Here is an 18,651-nt window from a genome sequence, read left to right on the forward strand (position 1 = left end):
GTGTCATCTGCATGGGGCCTTTCTTCCTAATATCTTTCCCTGCTATTGTAATCCAATTCTTACCTGACCTAAGCCTCTGCATCCAGGCGATAAGACAGTCTGCTATGAAAAGTTTATCTAATAGTCCAAATAGACACAGGACTAAATACAAGTAACATTTTTTAGGGAAGCTGTGTAATATCTAACAAAGCAGGCAACTAATTTTTTATCAAATGAGTCTACAAACTGATTATCTCAGCTTATTCTATTATCTTGCAAAGATCTGGCTTAAAAAATAAAAGATCAAAAGGGCTAGATACAAGTTTTTTAAAATCAAGTTGTTATATGTTAAACTTTTTATTTTGGGGGTAGTGTTATCACATTTTCTATGTCATTATCTATAATAGAAAATAACTCTGAAATATTGCAATTTTCACACTGACCACTGCGCCTTACAATGGGCTAACACTTCCTGATCTATCATCACGGGCAGTATTGGAATGAAAGCTTAAGGTGCCCATACACATAAAATGACAGTGGACAAACCTGACGATTTCTGGAGGACCGGCCAACTAGATAATTTGTACGATGGTGAATTTGTACAGTGGTGTCTGGACTTTCCCCAAAGGCAGATGTCAGGGAAGAGAAGGATCGGGCATGTTAGATCTGAATATTCCTGATCCTTTGTTTCATGTAGGAGTCTAGCACCAGCTTATTTCCCTCTCCCCACACAAAAAACATGTACACGCTATTTCGAGTTGAGCATGCAGTTGGGAGGAATAGCTGTCACGAGAGCCATTATAAAGCTGGAGGCAGATAACACAGAATCACACCATTGACAATAAGTGATTGCTACCGCTCCTCCCCCTCCCTGCACAGTTAATCACAGGTCACATAGCATGCACGCAAAACTCTCCCATAAGAGCCAATGAGACATCAACAGGCTACTATTTTGATACAGCCATGCTGCTGCTGTAAAGCAGATCACTAAACTGCTGTTCATAGAGCAGAGGAGCACCTCAGGCAAGCTCATGGCTACCCCATAATAAATGTACAGAAAATGAAATGAAACAAACATAAAAAACAGATAAAATTTTAAAAAAAAACTAACCTGTATACGTGTCTGATTTCAGTTAATAAATCAAATATGTAACCTATATTTTAGCTTAACTTTAACTAGAACAAAACGGGGGAATTTATTAAAGCAATACTTTAAATTACGCCATTTATTAAAGCAATTATCCCACTCTGACACAGTTGGTGGTGTGTGTGTGTGTGTGTTAAAAGGGGCATGACTCAAGGTACTCCAAAACGCAACCGATCTACTATAGTTGCCATGTACACTTTCTGTTCTCTATGTTGAGGAATGCAGTTTAGCTAGCCTACTATTCCACACCGCAGTACACCAGTATTAATAAGTATGTATGTTCTAATTTAACCCTTAAATGCCCAACCAACATCTTTTCCCGAGGGTGGTCAAAGCCCTTACTCCTCAGGTGTGCCGCCTCCTGACAAAGTATGTGGCTATATGAACAATAATGCATGGCAAGAGATCTAGAGATATATATATATACACATATATACATATATACACACACACACACACTACCGTTCAAAAGTTTGGGGTCACCCAGACAATTTTGTGTTTTCCATGAAAACTCACACTTATATTTATCAAATGAGTTGCGAAATGACTAGAAAATATAGTCAAGACATTGACAAGGTTAGAAATAATGATTTTTATTTGAAATAATTTTCTCCTTCAAACTTTGCTTTCGTCAAAGACTGCTCCTTTGCAGCAATTACAGCATTGCAGACCTTTGGCATTCTAGCTGTTAATTTGCTGAGGTAATCGGGAGAAATGTCACCCCATACTTCCAGAAGCCCCTCCCACAAGTTGGATTGGCTTGATGGGTACTTCTTGCGTACCATACGGTCAAGCTGCTCCCACAACAGCTCTATGGGGTTGAGATCTGGTGACTGCGCTCGCCACTCCATTACCGATAGAATACCAGCTGCCTGCTTCTTCCCTAAATAGTTCTTGCATAATTTGGAGGTGTGCTTTGGGTCATTGTCCTGTTGTAGGATGAAATTGGCTCCAATCAAGCGCTGTCCACAGGGTATGGCATGGCGTTGCAAAATGGAGTGATAGCCTTCCTTATTCAAAATCCCTTTTATCTTGTACAAATCTCCCACTTTACCAGCACTAAAGCAACCCCAGACCATCACATTACCTCCACCATGCTTGACAGATGGCGTCAGGCACTCTTCCAGAATCTTTTCAGTTGTTCTGTGTCTCACAAATGTTCTTCTGTGTGATCCAAACACCTCAAACTTCGATTCGTCTGTCCAATGTCTATGTGCTTTTGCCCATATTAATCTTTTCCTTTTATTAGCCAGTCTCAGATATGGCTTTTTCTTTGCCACTCTGCCCTGAAGGCCAGCATCCCGGAGTCGCCTCTTCACTGTAGACGTTGACACTGGCGTTTTGCGGGTACTATTTAATGAAGCTGCCAGTTGAGGACCTGTGAGGCGTCTATTTCTCAAACTAGGGACTCTAATGTACTTGTCTTGTTGCTCAGTTGTGCAGCGGGGCCTCCCACTTCTCTTTCTACTCTGGTTAGAGCCTGTTTGTGCTGTCCTCTGAAGGGAGTAGTACACACCGTTGTAGGAAATCTTCAGTTTCTTGGCAATTTCTCTCATGGAATAGCCTACATTTCTAAGAACAAGAATAGACTGTCGAGTTTCACATGAAAGCTCTCTTTTTCTAGCCATTTTGAGAGTTTAAATCGAACCCACAAATGTAATGCTCCAGAGTCTCAACTAGCTCAAAGGAAGGTCAGTTTTATAGCTCCTCTAAACAGCAAAACGGTTTACAGCGGTGCTAACATAATTGCACAAGGGTTTTCAAGTGTTTTATTATCATCCATTAGCCGTCTAACACAGTTAGCAAACACAATGTACCATTAGAACACTGGAGTGATGGTTGCTGGAAATATACACCTATGTAGATATTGCATTAAAAACCAGACGTTTGCAGCTAGAATAGTCATTTAGCACATTAACAATGTATAGAGTGTATTTCTGATTAATTTAATGTTATCTTCATTGAAAGAAAATTCCTTATTTTTGAAAGAAAAGCACAGTTTTTAAGTGACCCCAAACTTTTGAACGGTAGTGTGTGTGTGTGTGTATATATATATATATATATATATATATATAGGATGCGATAGACACGTCAGCGATAACAGTCCTTAGAGAGGTTGCAGACATACCGTCATTTTCCCTGGGAAGGTCTTCCAGAATCCCAGAGTGTACTCAGCCTCCTTCTTCTTTCTGCTCAAAGTTAGGGCCAAAGCATCATAGCTAGTGCTTGAGTCTTGCAGCTTTTTGTACTCTGGTGAGGACTAACATACACAACAGTGACAGGTTTCATAATGATGCGCTATCAATAAAGTGCCACACAACTCACTAGCAAGTTAATAAAAGAAAAACTGAATAGTGACCGCTGAAAAAGACCAAGAGTCCCATCCAAACTGCCCGTTTTGGAAAAGGTTTCCTTTTTATATAACGTGCGGATTTGAGGGGGTTTAAATAAAAATCATTTTGGTCCTGGGATGAAGTGATCATGCTTAAAATCACTGTATCCCATCTGAATGATACATAAACTGGCAATGTTACAGGGTGTACATAAACTAGCTTTTGAAGGGTGTTCGCTTGCTTTCAGATTGGTGGGGGATTATGAAAATAGGGGTGTCTTTGTCTCTGTTCCAGGCGAAGTTGTTACTCGCCATTGTGTTTTATGGGAGATACGGAAACCGTTGAGCGAGTGCGCTCAAATTTCCAGTTCAGGAAAATGGGAAAGTAGGGCAACCACCCCTGTGGGAGGTGTAATGGCATTAATACTGGTTAACACCCAACTTATCCAAGAATAGAAGCAAGGAATGGCCGTAATGGGGTTCTCAGCTCTGTCCCTTTGGTACAGAGATTGTTTTTTTGTATGCACAGGTGGACTTTTCCAACCGAGAATTATAAGACATCATAAATGATTGAGCAGCGGGGTATGATCAAGGGACCCACAACATTTATAAAGACAATGGGGGCACTGTGCTCCCCTGGCACTGGGAAAGAGAATACCAGACAGTACAGGCTGATCATGTGCAGGCACTCTTCATTATAGTCTATGGTAGTTAAGAAACAGACAAGTATTTTCCAATACAGAAAAACAATCTGTAATGAACAAAGCGGAGTATCCTATAATAATATCGTATCACAATAGTCAGTGTGAACTGGAGCATTCAGTTATATAATAAATATCTGATGGTGACGTATCTACATAGGCTTAAAACGTGTACTCTTTATACTTCAGCAGACAGTATGGTGAAAAAAAGAAATACAAGGATCAGCTAAACATAGTGAACGAGAAAATTATTACAAATCAATAAAAAGGGAAAGAAGACAAATAATACCCAGACATAATGGCCACTGACCACAGAAAAAGCATCAATAAAGTTTCTAACTACATTACTGCAATGCAATAACTTACCACTTCAAAGCACATAGCGAGTTTCAGTAATAGTCTGGCATACTCATGAAGTCTGGTCATGGGTGAAAAGAAGAGGGAACTGAGTGTTTCAGGAATAGAGGCACCCTCATCTGTCCCATGGCAGAGACTCTGAACTAGGCCAAGATTCTTACTGAAGAAGTCCCTAAAATCAAGATAAGAACGTATCGTCAGAAAATTACAATTATCTAAAAGCGTAAGTAACTTTTCTGGTGACTTTTCAGAATAAGCCGTCACATGTAAGTATATGAAGAATAAACACTTTTTGACCATTATATGGACTTGGATTCTGTATTTTGTTTAGTAGTTTTCCCCTATGCGAGTTCTCGCTCTAATTCTCAGTTGACTCTCTGCTAGTGGGTGGTGCCAATCTACTAACATTTTATTTTGTTTTTTTTAAACATAATGAGAGAAAATTTTCACATGTTTTAACAAAAAAAAAAAAAAAGATCACAAATAACATGCTTATAGTAGAGCAACACAGAAGATACACCGTACAGTACAGAAAAATACATGGCATATAACCTTTTCTATTAGAGCGAAAAAACAATCCCTCTCCCAGAACACGACTCCGGCAATGACAAATAACAGCACAGATAGGCAATAAGAGTGAATGATTCAAAACAACACTCGAAGACATGATTTGCGGCCCCCCAAGGGTGCCATTCAGAAGTTCCCTATGGTACCGAGCGGTGTGCCAAAATGGTGTGACAATTATCTCAATGGCTGTAAAACGTGACTCAAAGATTTTCCCTTTAGTAAATAGTTTCTCGGCACCTGATTCTTTCAGTCTTTCCACTTCTATACGTTCCAAACCTAGTAGTACTTTCAACAGTCACTATCATGTCAATACTCTGTATGTCGTTGTCTAACCATTTAGATAGAAGACAACGTAGGGCCACTAATAAAACTGTACCAGGGGAGGAGGAGGTCCCCTACCCTGATCACCACCATCCTCCACTGGTGGCCGAGCCTGGTGAAACAGCAGTGATTGAGGAGATATGGAAAGACTTGTCTTCCAATGATCGAGTGTGTATGTTCGAACCATCATCCAATACGGTTTAGTATGAACACAACCCCATACCCCATGCCATAGATTCGTTAACGGGGCATCACACTTGGGGCAGGCAGTTATACGATCTGGGAATGATGAAGAAGGCAAGATATCAAAGCCATATATAGCCGAGTGCATTAACTTAAAGTATGTATCCCTCAGTCTCAATATGACCTTCCGTATAGTTTCCCAACCCTCTAGTATAGTTTCCCCTAGATCAGGATCCGGAGTCCATCTTCCATGTTTGAAACATAAGTCTGGATCTGATTGGTAGTAAATTATCGTTAACCGCTCTATAAAGGACCGAAAGTCACCCTATGAGTCGCTGGACCCATGACCTCAACTAGCGCATGTGTAGTGGCTTCCTTAGACAAGTCCCTTAGCCTAGACGTGCAAAACCTGTTGTTTTTTTAAGCCAAAATCAGTAAATACCCACATAAAAAAAAAATCTTACATTAAAAATATTTCAGTTTTTATACTGGCCACAGGAGCAGTCACAAAAAGCTGATATTTTATGTAGCTCACTTGTCAGCTTTATCTTTGGGTGGTGGACAAGTTAATGACAGATCTAATATATTAATGAAGTCTAGATACGGTAGGGCTCTATAGGCATTTCCCCTGGTCTCTGCGGGAGGGACTCTACTCCATTGCTTCCTGGAGACTGTAAAAATCTATGACATTGACTCCCATTCATTTGCTGCCATAAAGCGCACACTTCCTGCTGTTCTGTCTATGTAGGACATAAAGGAAGAAAGTGTGTGTGTCTCCAGTATGGCTACCCCAGGGAAGATTTTACAATCAAATAAAACAAAAAAAGAGAAAAATATACATTTGTCATCTATACCTACATCTTTTTAATAAATCTATATACATGACATTCCTTTTAAATGAAAATATAATTAAAATGTATTTACACAAAATGAAAGGAAAGCACCCAGTAAACTTTGAGTTGTCTATGGAATATTACAAACTTCGTAACTCTTCGAAGAGGCTATCCCCACTTAATGCCCCACGAGTTAACATCTGTACATGTTGACAAGTTGTAGCAGTCATGTGACGTCTTAACCCCTTCCTCCTGCTTGCATTCCGGGCCCTACTGACCAAGCCATTTTTTAAGTTTTTCCATCGTCACATTCGACGAGCTATAACTTTTTATTTTTGCGTCGACATATCTGTATAAGGACTTGTTTTTTGCGGGACAAGTTGTACTTTTTAATAGCACCATTTTGGGGTACATATAATTTATTCATTAACTTTTATAAACTTTTTTTGGGGGGGGGGGAAATAGCAGAAAACCTGAAATTTCGGCACTATTTTTTTGCGTCCTAAATCTACGTAGTTTACCGTGTGGTATAAATAACTTTATTCAACGGGTTGCTACGATTGCAAAGATACCAAATTTGTATAGATTTTGTATGTTTTACTACTTACACAGTAAAAACACTTTTTTTTTCAAAGTTATTTGTTTTTGTGTCTCCATATTTGAAGAGACATAACTTTTTTTATTGTTCCACCGATGCGGTTGTGTGAGGGCTTTTTTTTTGCGGGACGACTTGTAGTTTTTATTGGTTCCATTTTGGAGTAGATGTGACTTTTTGATCACTTTTTATCAAATTTTTTTAAAGTCAGGATTAACAGAAAACAGCAATATTTCCATTGTTTATTTTATTTTTTACGACGTTCCACGTGCGGTTTAAATAATGTAACCGCTTTATAGTCGGGGTCCTTATGGTCGCGGCGATACCAAATATGTGTAACTTTTTTGCTTTATTGTGTTTTTTTTAATAGTAAAGTATTTTCTAAGGGGAAAAGGTGGGTTTTTCATTTTTACTTTTTAAAAAATTTTTTTAAATTAACTTTATTCAACTTTTTTTTTTTTACTAGTCCCACTAGGGGACTTTAATATGCGATCATCCGATCGTTTTTATAATACACTGCAATACTTTTGTATTGCAGTGTATTACCGCCTGTCCGTTTAAAACAGACAGGCATCTGCTAGGACATCCCTCCGGCATGACCTAGCAGGCATTTACTACGGGCAGACCTGGGGGCCTTTATTAGGTCCCCGGCTGCCATCGGAGACACAGACACATGGCGATCTTATCGCCGGGTGTCAATGGGATAAGAGGGAGCTATACCTCCCTCTCTCCAAAACCACTCTGATGCGGTGCACGCTATTGAGCACCACATCTGAGGGGTTAAACAGGTGAGATCGATACGAATATCGATCTCACACGTTCGAGCAGGGACGCCCTCAGCTACCTCTAGCAGCTGAGTGCAGTGAGATTTATCGGCTCCCTGCTCTGTTTACTCTATTCTGATGCAGCGCCGTGAAACGGCTATTGCGTCAGAATAAAGCCCACTAATGACCGCTGTGAAAAGGCTCATCGGTGGTTATTAAGGGGTTAACCTACAAAGCCAGATATCAATATAAACATCTGAAGTGCTGGGTAACCCAAGAGGCAGAGGTAGAATTCCTAAGGTGAGTATATTGCTAAGCTAAAAGCAACGCTAAATACCCCATACTTAAGGGTTTCTGCACTCGTAAAGGGGCTTCCCAGGATTATTTTTGATTTTCTAGAAAATGTAAAACAAAATACTTATTCATGTATCACCTGTCCTGATTATAAACCTGCTGCTACTATCCACAAGCGGTGTCCAGCATAAGAAAAAGATACTTGAGCAGGTATTATTTTGTTATGTTCATGCACAAACACCCAAAAAAAACCATTAAAAAGAGCATAGAACTATATTATATTGAGACTTCTAGATTCCCTAATAAATAATAAATTTTTGGGGACTTACTGGGGTTTCCATTAAACCCATCAGTAGGTTTTGCAGTATAGAAAAAAAAAAACAACTTCATGCGCATGTTGCATTGGTCTATATTTGAGAAACAAGTGATAAGGGCAGACATTTCACTAAATTCTCTTCTCGGTTATGAAATGGAGGATTAGAGAGAGCAATAGACGACATTTGAAGGGGTTTTCCACCTTCTGACAACTGATGACCTATCCACCAGATAGGTCATCAGTACATGATCTGTGGGGGTCCAACACCCGTTGTCAGAAAGTGGACAACCCCTTTAACTGCATATATACGGAGATAAGATTTAAAGGGGTCTCTTCAAAGTGGTCAAAATCACTCAAATTTTATTCAAATTTCTTAGCTATCGATATTGATAAACCCATATTTTAATTATGTCAGCTAGTTGACAGATGAATCATTTGTATCCTGATATTTTTCGGAGATGCCAAAATGATCATAATATAAGTCAATGTGATGAACTATAACCACAATACTTACATTGCTGATTTTGAGAGAAGTGAGAATCCTCCCATAACCAGGAAGTTGGACATAGAAGAACAATATCTGTAACAGGCAAATAACAAAAAAAACAATGAAAACCAAAAGTACTCATTATTTATAAAGCGAACATACGGTAACTTTCTTCTGACATGTCTGTTCCAGTAAATATTTGTATTCCCCATTAAAGAACAATGCTGGAGCATCTTTTCATAGAACTCGGTTTTGAGTTGTTCCTTCATTACTCCTTGTGGAAATGTATGAATAAATTGACAACTGGGCCTTACCATTAACATTAATCAGGTGTGCCCTTACACAGTCCAGAACGGTCAGCACTGATTAGCAGATTAGATGACTGTAGGGACACGCCCCATTAACCAGGGGAATGGTAACACCCACTTGTCAATTTGTTTATATATTTTTTAGGAGGCACAACGGAGGAACGGCAAAACAGAGTTCTAAGAAAATATGATCCAGAATAGTTATTTTATGGGAATGCAAGTTTTACAGACTAAAACAGACATGCCAGGGGAGTGAACAGGTCCTTTTTAAAGGGGTATTCCTGCCACAGTAAGATATGCATTCACATACTGCACTATTCAAGAATTCTAAAACAAAACGACACTGACTCTGTATAACTATCCAAGAAGATATTTGAATGTTCCAAAATAGAAAGACTTCGTGCATCCTTGGCTCCACGGAGGAAATTGCTGAGTGAAGTTCCATGCTGGCCAATCAGGTAGCAGAGTTTACAAAACATTGTGGCCATATCCTGCAGAAGCTGAACCGTGGTTATAGAGCCCAGGTTATCTTAAACAAGAAAAGATACCATTTGAAAAAATAATCTTGGTTTTCACCACAGAAAACAACATGAACAAAAAAATGCATCACATCACAGAAGAAAGAAAAAAGTAGGCTTCGTTCACATCTGCGTCAGGGCTGCATTCGGGCGTTCCGTCAGAGCTTTCCATCAAAACGGAACGCCAGAACAGAGCCCTGACGCAGATGTGAACGAAGCCTTATCGGTGAATTCTTAGATGTGTATTTTAATTATGGACAACATAGATTTGCTTCTTCATATTTATTTAATATAGAAAAAGGTGAACTTTCTTAGTTATTTCAGCTAAAGTAACCACATTTTTTGTTTTTTGGACACAATGCCCATTTGGACACTGAAAAAGCGTGTGGACTTCTGCTGTTTGTGCAACGTTTACAACGCTGTGTTTTGAGCTATGCTTGTTGTTATACACTCCTCAACTTTAAAATTGCAACACCAAGAAGGAAAAGTTTTGGAATTATGGAAAATCACAGGATCGATAGAAATTTTAATGATATGCAAATTATAAATAAAATGGAAAGAAAATATTCCAAACCTCTTAATTTAATCATGAGCGTCACGTGGAGAAATACACGCACTTACACGCCTTGGCATGCTATCAATGAGGTTAATAATCATAGTCTGAGGAATGTTATGCCACGCTGAATGCACGTGGGCACAAAAATAAGCACGATTGGCTGCTGGCAGCTCCTTTTGCGATTGCCGACAAATGATGTCCCAGATGCACTCGATGGGAGACAGGAGCACGTTTAGGCCACGCAGGCTGCTCACAGTAGCGTGAGCAACATGCAGCCTGGCGTTGTCCTGTTAAAAAAACGGCTTCTGGGACTCTTTGGAGAAATGGTTGTACCATTGGTTCCACGACCAATTCAATGTAACGCCGAGCGGTTAGGGTACCCAAAATGAAGACTAGAGGGGTCCCGCTACCGTATATTATGCCACCCCACACCATAATCCCGGGAGTGTGACCGGAGTGACGATCCCTTGTGAAGGCCTCTTCATGCCATTGCCCATGTGGTCTCTAGACCAATTTCCGGCTTTTATGGTGTCCGAGACAAAAGCAGAACTCATCGCTGAGGACTCCATTGCAGTCTTCCTGTGCACCAGGTTAGCCTTTTGAAAGCGGTGACGTGTGGTCAATAAAACTCCTGTATCTGGACGTCTGGCTCGTAGCCCAATGTCATGCAAACACCTTCTGATGGCTTGTGTCGTAGGGATCTGCCGAAGTGATAAACCAAAGCCTCTCAGTTCAAGGATTCTGTCCCTCTCAGTTTGTGACAAGCGCGAATACCTGCCACGTCGTCTAACAGGAGGCATAGCACAATCATCCCACACCACTTGATTTTTGAGGTTTCATGTGGCTAAAAAAAAAACCTTGCTTTCAATCTGGAGCATTGGAGATCTAAAGGGCCTGTTCACATCACCGTTGCCCTTCCGTTGAGGGGTTCCGTCTGAGGTTTCCGTCGCGTTAACCACTCATGGAAAGGCAAACTGAAACCTCAGCTTCCGTTTCCCTCACCATTGAACTCAATGGTGATGGCAACCTAGCTAATGGTTTCCATCTGTCACCGTTGTTCTTGACGGAACCCTGTCACAAAGGTGACAGACGGAAACCATTAGCTAGGTTTTCGTCACCATTGAGTTCAATGGTGAGGGAAACGGAAGATGAGGTTTCCATTTGCCTTTGCGCTGAGGGGTTAACCCAACGGAAACAGTCGATGTGAACACAGCCTTAGCGGCACCTGCTACTTCCTCTATTTAAATAACCTTATGGCTTGACCTTCTTGGCATTGCAATTTCAATCTTGAGGAGAGTATTTAAGAAAAAAAATGTGTATCACTGAATAAGGCTCTGTTCACACTGGTGTCATGTGAACAGTAATTATGATCCATTTTGTTACAGATACCTTTAAATTTAAACGGGTATGTAGGGTTTTTGTTGTGGTTACTGCAGAAGGGTGTAAAAACCAAAACACAAAGTGTGAACAGCGCACACTGCACAAAAAAAATAAATCATACCCATATGTATCTATTACAACTCATTACCGTTCTACCCTATTTTATAAAGTTATTAACCCATATCGTTTTTATATACAAACCCTTTTTCCAATTATGTTGTACTTTTTATTAAAGTATAATCTAGTAAGCTGGCAGTTAAAACAAATTATTTAGTTACTATTCATTAAATAAATGCAACTACCTATAACTAGACAAAGTCTTCCATAGCTGATTTTTGTAGTTTTATGCTTTATAAATACTGCAATATTGTTATTCTAGACCAAAATAAATGTGCATTAACAGTAAGTGGAATATAATCACCATGATAAAGCACTTACCTAATCCTAAAAGAGGCCGAAGTATTTGGGACTTCACATCACTCAGGTGGCAATAGAAGCTCCTCTCAGTGGAAGCCAGCTCATGAAGGTTCTCAATATAACCCATCATGTTTTGGTCTACAAGTGCCAAGCAGTTATTGGATCCAGCAGAAATACTACAGATGTACCCCAGCTAAAATAAAAGAAACAAATTCTGAACGGTAAAGAATGTAAATAAATGAATACAATTGAATACAGTGTTCTATAATAAAGATATACAAAAATTCAGCAATGTGTGCACTGTGTGTATATCATGACATGAAAAACTAAAAATATATTTATAAAATCTAGCATCTATTCATCCTTATTACTTTTCTTTTTTTTGTATTTGCTGTATTAAAACTACATATATAGCGAACAAGGGATTTTGTTTCCATGGACTGCTTCGTATTTACTCATCATCGTTGTATTTAGCATTCACATTTACTCTAGGGGGTTGTTCATGGTGCTTTTTGTCCATTCTGCAGGGTTTTTGATTGTACCCATATAAAGGGGTTAACTTTTGGATCTTATATTCTGTTTTCTCTTTAGTGTTCTTGTAATAATAAAATTGTATAGTTTTAATTTGGAGAGGCATGTTTTAGTGCCTATGTTTCAGTTGTTTTCTTTTTACATAGTGTATATACAGGGGACTAGACTGCACCCCTATATTTAATAAGTTGTGCCATCTAGCATTCCTCGTTTCCATACCTGTGATAGGTTCATGACAACAGTACTCAAAAGTCTTCTTAATGTATGTGCTTACCTGGGCACACTCGGTCAGCTGAATTGGCGCCTGCGCTGGTTCTACAACACTGGTAATATCAGTTGTTCCAAACCCACTGTAATATACAACAGGCTGGTACTCATTCTTTCCATGTGCTAAAAAGAGAGAATAATCCTGCCCAGCAGCTACACTCCACACAGTGCCATCTTCACAAACCTATTGCAAACAAACAAGAAACACAATTACATTGGTTAAGAATTCAACAAAAGACAAAACAATATACCTAAATATTAAAACAAGGCTCTTTTCTGGTGCTGGATTCATCACAGATTTTTGCACCGCAAGTAGTAAGTCAGCCCATTATCCACATACAGTCTGCCTTAAAGTGCAGACCGTAGACTGTAGTGGAGGAGGAAGCCACAGAATTTATTATATGTCAGCGGATTTGAGTCCACCAAACTGCTGACCGGGCTACAGTTCTGTGAAAATGTATCGTCCTCTCACCCATTTTCCTCTATTTTTGCTAATTTGTCACATGTAAATGTTTCAGATCATCCTACTAATTTCAATAAAGACAACACAAAATATAGCTTTTAATTCAGCGTTCCCATCGTTGAGATTTTTTCAAAACATATCACCCATGTGAAAGTGAATTGCCCCCTAAATCTAATAACTGGTTGTGCCACCCTTGGCAGCAACAACTGCAACCAAATGTTTGCGATAACTTACGCTGAGTCTTTTACATCGCTGCGGATGCATTTTTGCCTGTTATTTGCAGAATTGTTTCAATTTGGTTTTCGAGGATGAACTGCTCCCCATTTAAGGTCTTGCCACAGCAGCTCAATGGGATTCAACTCAGGACTTTGACTTGGTCACTCTAAAACCTTAATTTTGTTACCATTGAGCCATTCAGAGGTGGACTTGCGTGTGTGCTACGGGTTATTGTCCTGCTGCATAACTGAACTGCACTTAAGGTTTAGGTCAAGTACTGATGGGCAGACATTCTTCAGGATTTTCTGATGGAACCATGAATCCTGCTCTCTATCAATTATCACAAGTCATCAGGTCCTGCAGAAGCAAAGCAGCCGCAGACTATCACTCTACCACCGCCATGTTTCACTGTTGGTAATATGTTCTTATGGTGGAATGTGGTATTAGCTTTACTCCAGATGTAACAAGACCCTTGTCTTCCAAATAATTCCACCTTTGACTCATCAGTCCACAAAATATTCTTCTGGGGGTCATCTAGATGTTTTTTGGCAAATGCGAGACGAGCCTTTGTGTTCTTTTTGGTCAGTGGTTTGCATCTGGCAACTCTCCCATGGATGTCATTTTTGCCCAGTGACTTTCCTATTGTGGAATGGTGTACATTGACCTTAACTGAGGAAAGCGAGGCCTGCAGTTCTTTAGATGTTCGTCTGGATTCTTTTGTGACCTCCTGGATGAGTCATTGATGTGGTCTTAGTGAAATTTTGGTATGCCAGCCACTCCTGGGAAGGTTCACCACTGTTCCATGATTTCTCCATTAGTGGATAATGGCTCACTGTGGTACACTGTAATCCCACAGTCTTAGCAATGGCTTTGTAACCCTTTCCAGACTGGTAGATATTCAGGGACTTCGTTTGGCATCTGTATTTGAATCTCTAGAACGTGGCATCATGTGCTGCTTTTTAAGACCTTCTACCCGGCTTCATATTGCCAGACAGGTTCTATTTAAGTGAGGTTTAGATTCAACAGGTCTGGAAGTAAATATACCTGGGTGGGTGTGGCTACTGAAATTAAACCCAATTGTTAATTGAATTTGGTTAACTGGTTGATTTAGTAGCTATGTGGCAATTACTTTTTCACATAGGGCCGAACAGCATTTTTCCCCATCTTTGTCGAATATTAAAAGTAGTTTTATGATCTGAAACATTCCGGTCTGATAAATACGCAAAAATACAAGAAATCAGGTGAGGGGCCAATCATTTTTCGTAGCACTGTACATCGGTCATGTAGAGCCTAGTTTAAACGTATCTAACTCACCGATCATAGTGAACTGACAAAAAGAGAAAATCAAGTTGAAATACCTCACGCGTTACATACAAATTAGCAGGCATTCCTGAAACTGACTTTTCTGCTGTAAAACTGACCTAACCCTGTCCTGTGCTGTTGATACACTTGGCTAAGAAGGAGCAGCATCTAAACGCCCTACATTGTAGACGTCATTTAACAGCAGAGGGGAAGGGTCAGGGTGGCTTTACAACAGAAGAGTCAGGACACATCAGGGTTTCCAGGACGCTAAGCGAACACTTGCCTGCTAATTTCTATACAGCACATGAGCTATTAAAAACGCTCTTTTTTTCAGTGCACTATAAAAAAATAAAAAATAGGCAATTTAGGCTAAATTCACACTACCGTTGTCTCCCATTTAGGTCTTTTCCGCGGAGTAAGAGATGACCAAAAATCCAAACGTGTGTACTTAGCCTTCAATACTAAACTGGACTCCACAGCACCTATGTAGCTCTATCAGAAGTTTGGTGGGCTAAAATCTTCACATTTCCTTTAAAGTATATTTACAAATTGGAGCTACACATTGAGATTAGTATCAATCAATGTCTCAACTACGACCCACATCAAGTTTCATGAAGTTTTAACTGATGCTTCTAAATGGTCGTCGTTACCATTTCCGGGCTCTCAAATCTCCAGAAGGAAAAGTTTCTGAAATGAACATGACAAACTATAGATTTCAGTTATAACAGAAATGATTTTGTATTTATTGTAGATTCCAAAGCAACAGCTGGAACTGACCAGAGTAAAGCTGATCATAGACGCGCGATAGCTGTTGACTGACAACCATCATCACTAATGCTAAAATCCAACCGGTCTTATCCTTGTATTCCCAACGTTAGACGTCATGGAACTGCCTGCAGGGCCCAACAGACATTATCGCCACGGATACTGCTAATAATGTACAGTCTATGTCCAGCTTATGACACAAAATTTAGATCCTTGCATTTGACTAAAGAAATGGGGATCTCTCCTTCATGTAAACTGTACCATAGACTTGACAATCATTACCAAAACTTAGCATGAATCGTACCTTAGCGAGACGTGGCATAGTTGTTGGTGACTGCAGGTGGCCAAGTTGTCCTGAAACATTACTTCCCCAAGAAAAAACCTGTAATTTAAAGAAAATAAACATTAACCATGTGATTTTTATTTTATGAAACCCAGTTAACAATTGGTTAACAGACAACCAGGGGTTTGAGTCACTTTATTTTACAACCTGTACATGATTCCCCACTATAAAAAGTCAGTGAACAGAAAACTTATCTAACAGGCTGTAAGGTATATGATAAAAATTCCCTCCTACATTGATTTATTGCGTTGCATTTTAGTGCGGTTTATAGTTGCATCAAAACCTTAGAGTAAGAACAAGAGAAAAAAACGAACATAGGCAAACACTTCTTTATTGCGATTATAGTTGTGATTTTTGTATAGAAAGAGTCCCAGGAAATGTTCCCAGAACTTCTTTTATGGCAAGCTGCGATTGTTGTAGTTTAATCATAGGTTTTATACGCAGTGTATAATGCGGAACGTGGCCAGACCGGATATTTATAAAACACAGATAGAACTACAGAACATAAATGCTACCTGGGACTTGGCAGTAAGGGCAATAGAATGGTGGCTACCAGCTGCCAGTTGAACCACCTCTTTTCCATCCATGCTGCGGACACATAGTGGCTGCAATCTACATAGTGAAATGAAGTTTTATAGTATTTGGTAAACAGATAAAAGGTTATGAACAAATGTAAACAATCCCTGCAGAAACAACATAATATAGTTAGTGTCCGATATATAACGTAACAGTCACGTACCTAGGCAAAACATCCCCATGCCCTAGCTGTCCCTCTTTGCCTCTTCCCCAACTCCAAACTTCCGTCCTTAGACATGGGAGCAATACATCAGCTTCACCACTGTTTGTAGGGGTCAAGGCAACTGTTCTCATCCTTGCCCTCCCAACCTTCCTTAGCAACCTTGGAGAAACTGTAAGGAAAATAATAATAATGATTATGACACGGCTATATGATTGAATAAATCAGAAACTTTAGTAAACCTGCATTTTGTTCTATCATCCCAGTGTCATGAATAGTAAAGTTAAAGTGGTTGGCACATCTGAACAACCCAGTTTCTAAATAGGGACTCACCGACAATCAGTAAATCCCCGCATGTGCCCAGTAGCAGAAACTCACAGCGATCAGCTGTGATCACAAGAGAAAGCAGTAGCAGGTTGCACATTTCTCATGCAGTGGCCACTGCAGGAGAAATGCAGTATTACATTGTGCCCATTTATATGAATGGCCAGCCATGTAATACAGTTAGGACTTATTCACACGAACGTGTTAAACGTCCGTGTGATGGCCGTTGAAACAACGGCCGTCACGCAGACCTATACAACTCAGTTGTTTTAACGACCGCGTGAGGGGTCCGTGAGAAAATAGGACATCTAGTCTATTCGGGATGTGTGATATCGCGTCCCGCAGAGCAGAGAACGACTGCACCTCGAACGTGAAAAACGCCAGTTTTTCATGTCGGAGATGCGCAACGCCAGTGTGAATCTAGACTTAGGGTATGTTCACACAGCCTATTTTTGGCCGTTTTTCGGGCGTTAAACGCTCCGGAGAGTTTTTCACTGCGTTTTTTTACGCGTAAAAAAACTGCAGCGAAAAAGAAGTGCAGGACACTTCTTGAGACTGTTTTGGAGCAGTTTTCCATAGACTATTGAAAAAAGCTCAAAAAAAGGCTGCGAAAAACGCAGCGAACATCGCGAGTGGCACAAAAAACATCTGAAATTCATGAGCTGTTTTCCCTTGAAAACAGCTCCGTATTTTCAGAAGTTTTTGGAGTTTGTGTGTGAACATACCCGAAGGCTGAGACCTCCAAAGTGGAGCCGCTCTGGGCCATTCTCTGTAAATATAAATGAATGTCATTGGTTTAAACTTATGTTTTATAAAATAACTGCAAATCTTTGAGCAATATTTGCACAGGCTCTGATGATCTCAATATGTGCAATGCAGCAATTCTATGTGGTGCAAAAATTAAATATAAAAATGTTAAATTGCAGTTTAAAAAATCCTATACGATAATCTCTAAAATGGCTCCAAATATTACTCTTTCCACATATTTCAGCCCCAATTCTACATAGCTCATATGCGCAGGGATCTCGGATCTCCCACCTAATGTATCGAGTCTAAGGGTATGTTCACACGTGCACGTCCGTTACGACTGAAATTACTGAGCTGTTTTCAGGCGAAAACAGCTCCTAAATTTCAGACGTAATGGCATATGCAGGAGTTTTTCGCAGCGTCCATTACGGACGTAATTGGAACTGTTTTTCTATGGAGTCAATGGAAAACTGCTCCAATTACGTCCCAAGTAGTGACAGGCACTTCTTTGACGCGGGCGTCTTTTTTATGCGCCGTCTTTTGACAGCGGCGCGTAAAAAAAAAAATGACCGTCGGCACAGAACATCGTAAAACCCATTCAAATGAATGGGCAGATGTTTGCCGACGTTTTCAAGCAGTATTTTCAGCCGTAATTCCAGCAAAAAAAACCCTGAATTACGTCCGTAAATAGTGCGTGTGAACATACCCTTAGTTGTCACGATACCAGAATTTGGGCTTAGATACCGATACTTTGTGCAGTATTGCGATGCTCGATACCAAAACGACACTTTGTCAACAGTAAAAAAATAAAAAATAAGTTCTTCCGTTTTGTGATGCGAGGAAGTTTCAATGTGCCTCAAATTAATAGTAATTAACCCCATCCTGTTTCTCAGCCATAATGG

The 18,651-nt window shown here is 39.8% G+C and overlaps 1 protein-coding gene across 1 annotated transcript in view; it reads right to left on the reverse strand.

Moving 5' to 3' along the window:
- ALS2 (alsin Rho guanine nucleotide exchange factor ALS2) overlaps positions 1-18,651 on the reverse strand; it is a 61,688-nt gene that overhangs the window by 28,935 nt on the left and 14,102 nt on the right. The window contains exons 6-14 of the mRNA XM_075829737.1: positions 16,682-16,850; positions 16,458-16,554; positions 15,904-15,981; positions 12,861-13,037; positions 12,077-12,248; positions 9,533-9,713; positions 8,904-8,969; positions 4,526-4,688; positions 3,255-3,386 (exon numbers count right to left, since the gene is read on the reverse strand). Coding sequence (XP_075685852.1) covers positions 3,255-3,386; positions 4,526-4,688; positions 8,904-8,969; positions 9,533-9,713; positions 12,077-12,248; positions 12,861-13,037; positions 15,904-15,981; positions 16,458-16,554; positions 16,682-16,850 — 1,235 coding nt within the window. The remainder of the gene's footprint in view (positions 1-3,254; positions 3,387-4,525; positions 4,689-8,903; positions 8,970-9,532; positions 9,714-12,076; positions 12,249-12,860; positions 13,038-15,903; positions 15,982-16,457; positions 16,555-16,681; positions 16,851-18,651) is intronic.

The sequence above is a fragment of the Rhinoderma darwinii genome, chromosome 6 (assembly GCF_050947455.1).
Source record: "Rhinoderma darwinii isolate aRhiDar2 chromosome 6, aRhiDar2.hap1, whole genome shotgun sequence".
Classification (NCBI taxonomy): Eukaryota; Metazoa; Chordata; class Amphibia; order Anura; family Rhinodermatidae; genus Rhinoderma; species Rhinoderma darwinii.